Raw genomic sequence first — 13079 nt, 5'->3', positions numbered from 1 at the left:
AATATCTCCGTCTTATCCGAATTTAATTGGAGAAAACTATTTGTCATCCAATCTTTTACATTTTTAACACACTCTGTTAGATTCAGCATGTACATGGACCCACACACAAAGGTGGACACACTCTAGACTTAATCATCAGTAGGGCTCTAAACTTTTCATCCATTGTTATTAAGGACGTAGTGTCACAGATCGCAAGAGGCAAAGACTCAAGTGCAGGCAGATGGGAAGACTTTATTTATACGTCACCAAAATAAACAAAAACACAACTGAAACCAGAGGAGCATTCAAAGTTACGAGACATAGACCAGTTGTGGACAGTAACGGAGTAGCTTTACTTCGTTACTGTACTTAAGTACATTTTTCAATTATCTGTACTTTACTGGAGTAGTTTTATTTTGAGTAACTTTTACTTTTACTTCACTACGTTCCAAAGCATAAGATCGTACTTTTAACTTCACTACATTTCATAAAACATATCGTTACTCCCTATAATATATCACTTGCTCCGACACGCAGAAGCGGTGTCTGATTCATCATGAACAAACTGAGTCTTTTCAAAATATACTTTTAAATCGGATCGCGAATTGCACCAAACGATTCGTTTACAAATGCGAACGATCCGATTGCAGCTGTTCTGGAGTCGACCACTCACTGATTCAAATGAACCGTTTAGTGCGAGTCTCCAGAAGTAAGAACCGGCAGATCTTGTGAGCACGCGTGCGTCTGGTGTTGCTAAAAGTAGGGGAGCAGGGGCGAAAGTACCATTTTTCAGAAAAACATAATTTTAAAAGATAACGTTGTAGACAGAGATTTATTTTTGCTGTGGTCAGTAACTCATAAGTGTGGTCTAACAATACCAGGTGGTATTTTGTAGAAATGTAGAAAGACTTCAGTATAATTTCACTTTGAACATAAGTTGCACATTGTTACTTTCGACCCCATCGGTTGGGACGAAAGTAACACACAGGTGGGTCAAAAGTAACACAACAATATAAGCTAGATTTTTTTTCTGTTACTCTTATTTTTATTAAGTAAACCTGACTATGGCCTTGTTAATATGTAACTGCAAACATATTTTGACCTTTAGTTTTGCAAAAAAATTTTAATTACATTTTTAGATTTTTATTTTAAATTTAAGTTTCATTAAATGTCTCAAAACCCGACTGTACAAACTTGATTTGTTTTTTCAGTGTATTTTTATAAAAAAATTTCATTAGAATTAACAATATAATAATTAAATTATATTAGCATAATATAAATTCTAAACATAATGTAACAGTAGGCCTATTCATGTTTCCATCCAGTTGTTTTTATGCATAAATTGAAAATGTGCAATAAAACATCTGGAAACACTGCAAATTCATAAGTGGAGGTGTAAAGGCTAGATATGGCTAAAACCTAAACATAACTAAGGTAAGTGTGAGGTAGGAGCTGCCCAGATGTTCCTCTATGTCCAGAAACGACCTCTCATAAACATCTGGATAAAACCATACCTCTGTTTGTCTTTCGGATCCTCACTCAGACATATTCTTTTGGTATAATATGACATTAACTTTTTAATTAACGATGCAAGACACATAAATTTACAGAATAGCATGTACCGGAACAAAATAAATACTTCTTGCCACTGTAGCGGGACAAAAGTAACAACTGTTACTTTCGGCATTTAAACCTGATTTACTTCTATACTAAAAAACTTTGATAATGCAAACTTTAGGATGTGTTAAAGCACTAAATAACCTGTAGATTGATCATTACTGTGACACATGAAACAAGAAAAACAACACAACTAATTAAAAAAAATTACCACTTCAATAATTTACTTTTTGTTGTCGAAAACAGTTTTATGGACCTAACTGCGGGAAATGATGACGAAATCACGTGATATTTCTCAGCTCTTTGAAGGGTTGCGTGTTGAACAAGCTGTCATAGCTTGGCATGCAAATGTAGTAATAGGCTCGGAGAAAATCACTTCGTTACTTTCGTCCCACGTTACTTTCGACCCCGCTCTCCCCTAAGTTATTAATGTCGAAATTTAGGATTAATTATTGTAACTGAAAATCATATTTAGGTCAAAATTGTCAGTATTTTGGGAACTAAATCCGCTGTGATCTGTTTAAGCCCACTGAAATGCTCCACTGCAAACGATGCAGACACATCAATCAGCGTCTCTGTGTTTTAGGTTAATAAATAAAATAAAATAACCTTAAACTAACACAGATTAAATAAAATAACTCATGCATGTCCAAATTCCCCGCTGCCGTAATATTAACAGTTTTATTAAAATGCTACCATGACGTCTGTTTTTATATCAACAGTAACGTTATATTGTTTGGATTAACTAGACGAGTAACGTTAGACAGACACGAATGTTTATTCATAACCGTACTGAAAATAAGTAAATATTGTAGCTGATGCTAAATGTCTAGCTAACAAGCTTGCTGGTGCTAACTTGAGGTAATTTTTATAAATAATGTACAAATATTTGTATTCAACCACCTATATATATATTTTTACTTAAGTACATAAAATTTTTTAGTACTTTTGTACTTTCACTTGATTAAAATTGAAAAAGGAGTACTTTTTCTCTTACTGGAGTAATATTTTACTATGCGTATCTGTACTTTTACTCAAGTTTATTTATTTAATTTTAACTTTTTCTTCATCAAAGAATCCTGAAAAAAGTATCACAGGTTCCAAAATAATATTTAGCAGCAAAACTGCTGATAATTCTAATAATAAAAATTAAATTAAATTATATATCGAAGAATCCTGAAAAAAGTATAGCAGATTCCAAAATAATATTTGATAGCACAACTATTAATAGTTCTAATAATAAATCATCATATTTTCATGATTTCTAAAGATCATCTGACACTGAAGACTGGAGGAATGATGCTGAAAATACAGCTGCACATCACAGAAATAGATTATATTTTAAAGGATATTAAAAAAGAAACCATTATTTTATATAATTGATTTTGATAATTTAGAATTATTACTGAAACCTTTTTTTTGTTTCAAACAGTTCATTGAACAATAATAAATGAAGTACATGAAGCTGACAATGAAGTAAATGTATAATAATTAGCAAAGATGATTAATTTAGCGCTGTAAACGCGCGTGTGATGGGCGGAGATGCGCTGTGGAGCGTCAGACGCGCGTGAGGACCAAACACAGCGGAATGGTAGGAAACTTCACTCCTCTTATTATTTCTCTTTTACTATAGAGATTTATTTTTAGATACGTGATCTGAGTCTTTCATAGAGTTGTAGAGTTATTAGAGTTATTAGAGAAATAGAGTCATTTTTACATTCTTTGGTCGAAGTTTTCAGATCGGCACTTCGGAGCCTTTTCGCGACTCCGTTGATTCAGATCGGCACTTCGGAGCATTTTCGGGACTCGGTTGATTCAGATCGGGACTTCGGAGCCTGTTCGCGACTCGGTTGATTCAGATCGGGACTTCGGAGCATGTTCGTGACTCGGTTGATTCAGATCGGGACTTCGGAGCATCTTCGCGACTCGGTTGATTCAGATCGGGACTTCGGAGCATGTTCGCGACTCGGTTGATTCAGATCGGCACTTCGGAGACTGTTCGCGACTCGGTTGATTTAGATCGGGACTTCGGAGCATGTTCGCGACTCGGTTGATTCAGATGGGGACTTCGGAGCCTGTTCGCGACTCGGTTGATTCAGATGGGGACTTCGGAGCATGTTCGCGACTCGGTTGATTCAGATCGGCACTTCGGAGCCTGTTCGCGACTCGGTTGATTCAGATCGGCACTTCGGAGCCTGTTCGCGACTCGGTTGATTCAGATCGGCACTTCGGAGCCTGTTCGCGACTCGGTTGATTCAGATCGGCACTTCGGAGCCTCTTCGCCACTCGGTTGATTCAGATCGGCACTTCGGAGCATGTTTGAGAATTTTTTTTATTCAGATCTGGACATCGAAGCAGGAAGTGTTTGTCAAACAGTTAATTGGTGATAAAAGAATATTTGGACTTGAGGCTTTTTTTTTTTACCTGTCGATTCAATTCAGTTCAATTCAAGTTTATTTGTATAGGGCTTTTTACAATACGAATCGTTACAAAGCAACTTTACAGAAAATAATGTTTCTACAATATTTAGTAGTAGCTTATGGTGGTGACTGTCAGTTTGTGCACGTTTGACAGGAATTTTAGAAAAAAATATTACAAGAGGTAGTCAGCAAGATGATGAACATTATTAATATTATTGATTAATAATTGTTATATGATGTAGTCACACATGTAGCAATAATTGTTAGTTCTGTTTGTTGATTCAGGGTTAGCATCATCTGAGGTCCTCTGAGGGTCAGCATCATCTCTTCTCAGTTGTTCTGGGTCCAGACTGGAGCTTGTGTAAATCCTAGTTCCCGTAGCAAAACATAGAAACAAAATAGAGACATCATTAGCATAGCTGCTGATCCAACAAACTAAAACTAAAATTAGTTTAACCCAAGCGAATTAATAAAAATGCTCATTTGATCAGATGCAACTACACTCACAATTTAAGAGATACATTATTCGAATGCTTGGCGAAAGAGATGCGTTTTTAATCTAGATTTAAACAGAGAGAGTGTGTCTGAACCCCGAACATTATCAGGAAGCTATTCCAGAGTTTGGGAGCCAAATGTGAAAAAGCTCTAACACCTTTAGTGGACTTTGCTATCCTAGGAACGACCAAAAGTCCAGCGTTTTGTGACCTTAGGGAGCGTGAAGGATTGTAGCGTGGTAGAAGGCTAGTTAGGTACGCAGGAGCTAAACCATTTAGGGCCTTATAGGTAAGTAATGATAATTTGTAACTGATACGGAACTTAATAGGTAGCCAGTGCAGAGACTGTAAAATTGGGGTAATATGATCATATTTTCTTGACCTGGTAAGGACTCTAACTGCTGCATTTTGGACGACCTGTAGCTTGTTTATTGAAGAAGCAGGACAACCATCTAGAAGTGCATTACAATAGTCCAGTCTAGAGGTCATAAATGCATGAACTAGCTTTTCTGCATCAGAAACGGATAACATGTTTCGTCGCTTGGCAATGTTTCTAAGATGGAAGAATGCAGTTTTTGTAACATTGGAAATATGATTTTCAAAAGACAAATTGCTGTCTAATATGACACCCAGATTTCTGACTGTAGAGGAAGTAACAGTACATCCGTCTAGTTGCAAATTGTAATCTGCAAGATCCTGTGTAGTGTTTTTTGGTCCAATAATTAATATCTCTGTCTTATCCAAATTTAATTGGAGAATTCAGCATGTACATGGACCCACACACAAAGGTGGACACACTCTAGACTTAATCATCAGTAGGGCTCTAAACTTTTCATCCATTGTTATTAAGGACGTAGTGTCACAGATCGCAAGAGGCAAAGACTCAAGTGCAGGCAGATGGGAAGACTTCATTTATACATCACCAAAATAAACAAAAACACAACTGAAACCAGAGAGGCATTCAAAGTTACGAGACAAATATGTTATGTTTATTGCGTAGTATGTATATATTTACAAATATTTAGGACGTTTGAGAGCATAGGGAAACTTTGGAGTGCTAAAGAGGGTTTTTTTGGTGCAATTTGCTTATTTGAATTCTCTGACTGATAGAAATTTATCTGAAGAATCATGGGTAAGGTAGTTTTTCAAATTTCCACTTTTAAACACAATTGTTGTTAAATTAATGAAGGTAGATGGTTTCAACAAAAGCGTATACCATCGATTAACAGCCTTGTATGATCTGTTAGCTTTAAAATCAGTTCCTTTATGGAGAAAATTACTGTGATTGTTGCATTCTATTGGATGACATAACTACATTTCCCATGATTCTCTTTGGCTATACAAGGATAAAATGTAAAAGTTAAGTGTCAATTAGGCATCATTTCCTCTAGGTTTTAGCACAGATGCCAAAAAAAAAAACTTCATAGTTTTTTTTTTCTGCACAAAAACATAACTAGCTATGGCGTTTAAGTACTTGAACGCAGCAATATCTTGCTTACATTTATGCTACTCAATAAATGTAGGCCAAGTTATTGTTTCTTTTAGTTTGTTTAGTTTACTTAAGACTGATGCTTAAATTGATTCATTTACATTTATGCATTGTGCATTTTTCCCAAAGGAATTTACAAAATAAAAGCAAATGTAAACAGATATTATAGTAATACAGTTATGTTATACGATTTGCCTCAGTAGATAAGCAGTGTGATTTTGCAGATAAATGATGATTGCACTGTGTGAGGAAGGTGAATGCTAATATAATATTCAACACCTTTATACAGGGCTTATGTTTAGGAAGATTGCCAGCTTCCCACACGCTAACGCTGACGCATGAAGTGTACCAGACCCTTCGTTCTGTGCCGTGCAGATGCACAGAGCATCATTAGTACTGTAATTCATGCAGCGCTGAGCCAAAGCTGCATAAAACAGCAGCGAGCATGACTAATAAACTCAAATCTGTTCATGCCATGTGAGATGCTCTCTTAACTGAGGGCTTTGGTGCTACTTCATGTGCTGAAAGCTGCTTTAGCTGCCTTTAGAGTAGAGTGCAATTGAGTTTCCATTAATTGAAGATTGGTGATTTATTTATATCCATTTTTGGAGGCAAAAATGTGAAATGAGTAGGAGCCATGTCTCTTTATGGATGTAGTGATCAATAGTGATGGTCCAAACACATCTGAGATCATGACAGACCTCCATTAAAATCATTCTCTCCCACCAATTCATAAACACAATCATTTCAATCTTCCCATGCTTATGCTGCGTTCCATTCATCGGCTGATTAACGCTGATTAGTATTGATTGATTGATAGTCTCTCTGTCTGCAGGTCAGATGATTCCACCGCAGTCTCAAACGCTGACCACAGAGGGCAAGAATGACGTGAGCCGTGAAAACAGTGCTGTGGACTTCAGCAAGGTAATGATGCACAATTAAACTACACTATGTGTTAAACGTTTGGAAGGATTACCATTTTTTTATGTTTTTAATGAAGTCTCTTTTGCTCACCAAAGCTGCATGCATGTCCTAAAATATACAAACTAAAGCTGAAATAATGTGAAATATTATTGCAGTTTAAATTAAGTGTTTTCTATTTTAATATATTTTAAAATGCAATTTGTTATTGAGATGCAAAGCTGAATTTTCATCATCATTACCCCAGTACTTCATTGTCACATGATCCTCCTGAAATCATTCTAATATGCAGTGATAGACACATTTGTGATTATCATCAATTATAAAACAGTTGTACTGCTTAATATTTATGCAGAAACCATGATATACAACATTTCAAATATGTTGGATGTGTGTTTATTAGAAATAAAGGCGTTTATTCAGTAAATATGTATTAAATTGATTAAAAAAAAATCTATTCATCAAGAAAGCTGAAAATAAAATGTTTCCAAAAAAATATCATGCAGCAAAAACAGCTTTTAACATGAATGATGTGACACTGAAGACTGGAGTAATGATGATGAAAATTCACAAGAATAAATTCCATATTAAATATATATTCAAGCAGAGATCATCTATTTTAAATTGTAATAATATTTCACAATATTAATATTTTTACTGTATTTTTGAGCAAATAAATTCAGGATTTTTGAGCATAGGAGACTTCTTTCAAAAGCATAAAAAAACTTAACCCTCAACTTTTAAAATGAAGTTTAAATAACCAGATTATTTTATTGTGAAAAAAAAAAAAAAAAAAAAAAAAAAAAAAAAATATATATATATATATATATATATATATATATATATATATATATATATATATATATATATATATATATATATATATATATATATAAGCATGCATGCATGAACATGCATGTACTTTTAAGGGAATTGGTATATAATGGTATAACGCAATATATATAATAGTAATCTTTTTTTCCCCCTTAAAAGTACATGCATGTTCTTGCTAAATGTAATATATAATGAAAAATTCCACAAGCATGCATTTATTTCCATACATTTCATGGACGTTCTTAAATTTTCTTTGCAATAACAAGAATCTTACTGCATTTTCTAGTGAAATGTCCTGTTAATTCTACTGCATATAAATATTTCACCATATTTAGTTTAGCAGCTTAAAGTTTTCAGACTTTTACAGTGTGACCTGCTCTGTGAAGAGGGATTACGCTTCAAACACACTGTGCTTGAAACCCTCTTTACCTGACATCAGACTGTTCTGTTTCTTGCATTAAGTGAGTATTATGTTGTGATCCCATGAACAGACGAGAGAGCGGCTGCAGTGCTGTCAGGGGTCACAGGGGTCATGATGAAATGCTGCAATAACAGAGAGAGTAATATTTTGAAATCTTACACAGCACATGGCCTTTTGCGTTATGCAAACATACATAATCTCTGTGGTTCTGTACATCATTTGACCTTTGACCCGAAACCAGTCTAAGAACTCATTTCCATAGGAACCAGAATTCCACAAGCTTTATGGATTTGTTTCTCATGCTTTTTAATATTCCATATCCAGATGTGATAATCACTTAGAATCCTAGATATGGATGGGTTGCATAATTATGGCTTTTTTATATTATTGAGGTACTGTTTCTATTTATATTTAGAAAATTTTATTTTAAGTAATTTTTTTTTTTTTTTTTTTTGCATTTTCATTAAAATTGTAGTTAATTGTAGTAATTTGAGTAATGTTTTTTTTTTTTTCAGTTTACAGATGGCTCAAATTTTTTACATCTATTTGGTCTGTATAATAAACCTGTTGAAAATATCCATGCCCGGCTTTAGTCTCGGTGTGCATGTGCATTTCTCATCTACAGTAGTGCTGCAGTAAGATGACTCTGCATGATGATTTGTGTGCAGATAGACCTGCACTTCATGAAGAAGATTCCTCCGGGTGCAGAGGCCTCTAATGTTTTGGTTGGAGAGCTGGAGTTTCTGGACAGGCCTGTCGTGGCATTTGTCCGCCTCTCTCCTGCTGTACTGCTGAACGGCCTGGCAGAGGTGCCCATCACCACCAGGTGAGCATAGAACTGGACAGCGTAGTCCATACTGATAACCTGACAGCAGTGACATTAGTGTTTTGTGGCTGATCTGTCAGGTTCCTGTTCATCCTGCTGGGGCCTCTGGGTAAAGGACCACAATATCACGAGATTGGCAGATCAATTGCTACTTTAATGACAGATGAGGTAAGAGGGCAAGAACTTGTTTTACAGTTTAACAAAGTTCTCGTTTTCACTTTTTGGCATTCAGAATATTTTGAAATCAGTTGAAGAGTTCTAATTCTAAACTCTGATTAATTGAGCTGCATTTATGAAAATGAACGTCTGAGGTGTCAACATGAAATTATTTGATCAAAAAATGTATAATATTTTTGAAAAATGTATTTAAAAAAAAAAAAAGTTGTTATGTCATTTGATCTAACAGGAATCAGAGTGACACAATCCAACTGGCTAGATATTCAAAAGGAAAGTCTTCTTACATGAAGTTGTCAACTTGAAAACATTTGATTCAGTCATTTTTTTATTTTTTAATATGTGACGCTGGACCATAAGTTGCATGGGTATATTTGTAGCAATAGACAACAATTCATAGCATTGATCAATTCTTTTAAGCCAAAAATCATTAGGATATTAAGATCATGTTCCATGAAGATATTTAGTAAATGTCCTTCCATAAATGTATCAGTAATATGCATTGCTTCATTTGAACAACTTTAAATGTGATTTTCTCAACATTTAGATGTTTTTGCACCCTCAGATTCCAGATTTTCAAAAAGTTGTATTTCAGTCAAATATTGTCTGATCCTAACAAACCATACATCAATGGAATATTGTCTGATCCTAACAAACCATACATCAATGGAAAGCTTATTTAGCTTTAGCTTTAGCTTTCAGATGATGCATAAATCTCAATAAAAAATATATATATTTAATTTTTGTTATATATTCAGAATTTTATACTTTCTAAAATTGTATCATCCCAATTTCTGTAATTTGATTTAACAGGAAATTTTAGAGAGATACAAAACGATTAATACCAGCATTCATCAAATGTATCAAAAATGATGTAAGATGATATGTAAGATTATGTTATTTAGGAACTGGCTTTTATTAATTAAGGAATGAATAGAAGGAATGTCCTACATGGAAGGAATGATCTATTAAGATTAATAAATATATCTCAAAATTGAATATTTCCATCTATTATCATGTAATTGTCTGTAAAAACACCTCACATTTATAGCTTGAATTAACTGGATCTGATGCGGACTGAAGCGTTCTCACAGAGATGAGAGCGCTGGAGACTCCTGAGGTCTTTCACAGCTCAGCACATTCTCTCTCACTTAGTCTTGGAGGTGCAGAGGAGACTTCCAGAACAGCCCTAATAACATGCAAATGACTGCTAATTAGCCAGAAAACCACCCTAGTGCCAAGCTGCTGCTCGATGTTGCTAAGGCAACATCTTAAGACATTATCGAAGAGTGTGAAAATGTGAATATGTACTTTTCTACCAGGTTTCCAGTATAAGAAGTCTCAGAGAAATAGCTAATCTTAAAATGTAAATCATTTATTTACCAAATTGTTTTCATGAAACACAAAAGGAATAATGGAATAATAGTGTCAAAAATGTTTCAGTGCATTTTTCTCTGAATTCTGAGTTTAGATCTCGCAATTTTGAGCTTATATCTTTTAATTAAATTTTGTGTGTGTGTGTGTGTGTGTGAGAGCTCTGAGTTTACATCTTGCAATTCAGACTTTTCTTATAATTAAGAATTTACATCTTGCAATTCAGACTTTTTGGGTTTATATATTACAATTCTGACTTTTTTGAGGTTATGTCTTTCAATTCTGACTTTTTTGGGGTTTATATCTTTCAATTCTAACTTTTTTTTTTGTTGAGTTTATATCTTTCAAATTTGACTTTTTCCCTTTGAATTATGAGTTTACATCCCACAATTCTGACTTTTCTCTTAATTAAGAATTTAAATCTTATAATTCTGACTTTTTATTATCAAATTTTATAAATTTGTACATCTCGCAGTTCTAATCTTTTTTCATTATTAATTGTTTTAATTCAAAGACTTTTTTCCATCCAATTTCTGAAATTACTGTATTTCTCAATTTTGTTTATGCCATGAAATATAAAAAGTAATTCACACTTTTTATCATACAATTCTGAAAAAAATCTGATAAAAATCTTTTTCATTGCAGTTGTAAGTATATGTAATAAATGACCTTTTTTCCCTCCCAGAATCAAAGTTATATATTTATATAAATATAAATATACATGAAAAATATAAATATGTATATAAAAAAAGGTCAGAATTTTTTATTTTATTTTATTATATATATATATATATATATATATATATATATATATATATATATATATATATATATATATATATATATATATATACATATATATATATATATTAGGGGTGTAACGGTTCACAAAATTCACGGTTCGGTTCGATACGATACACTGATGTCACGGTTCGGTTCGGTTTGGTTCGATACGTTTTAGATACAGCAAAATGCAAAAACATCTCAACTTTTCAGAATGCCGCAAGCGCACCGCGGGTCATGTGACAAGAACTAACCAATCAGCTTCATCCTTTCCCATAACAACGTTGAAAACTCAGCCAAGATGAAGGAACAGCTGATCATAGTTGTATATGGATTGCAATTTTGAAATAAATTCAGTAGCAGAGCTACTGCAAGCGATTTTTAGAGCTGCAAATCCATTTATCCTTCGCTGAAATTTCCGCGTCTCATGGAGAGAGCACGTCATTGTTGCTTAGCAAAGACAGACGCCTCATGAGCGCTTCTGCCCGAGCGCTTTGGAAAGGAGGAGAAAGACGCGCTTAGCGTTTTCCATGCGTTTTTAGGCACGATATGTGAACGGCCCCTAAGGCGCTCGCTCACTCAGCACGCGCTGAAGGCTCATTGCAAAATGTCTAATGCATTTAACAGACCAGAAATATAAGATCCTAAAATAACCAACAGGTCTGGTGTTTGGGTGCACTTTGGATTCCCTGTAAGCTATAATACTGGTGTCTAAATGCTGCAGGCATAGTTTGTTGCGTGCATGTTTCTCTTTTTTTGCGTCTTTTCCCAGATACTGACACAATAAGGTGATGTCGGCGTAAATGAGTTGACATGTTTCAAGTATTCACGCTGGTGTTTTTTTTTTTTTTAAAGCAATGAAGCAACCGCGCGAAGCCCTCACTATATAGGATTTTAGAAAGAATGCAGAGCACTAGTGTAGTGTGCAAACTTACCACAGTGTGGATTTCAGAAAGTGTGCAAAGACTTCACGTGCACACTTACCATAACATGGATTTACAAATAATGTTCTAAGGAGGGGCTCTCATGTCACTCTGATCGAGCAGCTCATAGATGGAATCATGCATCTCAAACAATATGTTTGAGAGTCATCTTCTTTTTCTAGTCTGTTAAACGCATTGGCCATTTTGCAACGAGCCTTCAGCGCGTACTGAGTGAGCGAGCGCCTGCGAGTAGCCTAACATAAACATATAAGATGGTGTTTTTTTCTTCTTCGGGAGTGTCAGGGGCGTTGCCTGTTACGTCGTTTGGGTTATTGGGCTACCTTGTTGAACGCATATCATTATATTTCTCTTTTTTTTTTCCAAATATAATTAATTAGTCCAACGAACCGTTCGGTATGCATAATGCGTACCGCGTACCGAACCGAAAGCGTCGTACCGAACGGTTCAATACGAATACGCGTATCGTTACACCCCTAATATATATATATATATATATATATATTTTTTTTTTTTTTTTTTTTTGTAGTGGAAGTCGATATCCATAGATTTTTTGACCAAGAATGTTCTGGTTTTGTTTGTTATAGGTTTTCCATGATGTGGCCTATAAAGCTAAAGACCGCAATGATCTGATTGCTGGAATTGATGAATTTCTTGACCAAGTTACAGTCCTGCCACCAGGAGAATGGGACCCGTCCATCAGGATAGAGCCACCAAAAAACGTTCCGTCCCAGGTCAGTGGAACAGAAACGACTGTATGAACCAGAAAAAACTTACAGTAAGAAAACGTAGGATAGAAAAGCATC

General features: G+C 34.7%; 1 protein-coding gene across 1 annotated transcript in view; it reads left to right on the top strand.

Annotated features, from left to right (window-relative positions):
- slc4a10b (solute carrier family 4 member 10b) overlaps positions 1-13079 on the top strand; it is a 67493-nt gene that overhangs the window by 39010 nt on the left and 15404 nt on the right. Inside the window, exons 8-11 of the mRNA XM_052566028.1 lie at positions 6835-6923; positions 8844-9001; positions 9082-9169; positions 12861-13007. Of these exons, the coding sequence (XP_052421988.1) occupies positions 6835-6923; positions 8844-9001; positions 9082-9169; positions 12861-13007 (482 nt within the window). The remainder of the gene's footprint in view (positions 1-6834; positions 6924-8843; positions 9002-9081; positions 9170-12860; positions 13008-13079) is intronic.

This window comes from Carassius gibelio, chromosome B9 (assembly GCF_023724105.1).
Source record: "Carassius gibelio isolate Cgi1373 ecotype wild population from Czech Republic chromosome B9, carGib1.2-hapl.c, whole genome shotgun sequence".
NCBI classification, from domain to species: Eukaryota; Metazoa; Chordata; class Actinopteri; order Cypriniformes; family Cyprinidae; genus Carassius; species Carassius gibelio.
This window is presented reverse-complemented; position numbering and strand designations above follow the sequence as displayed.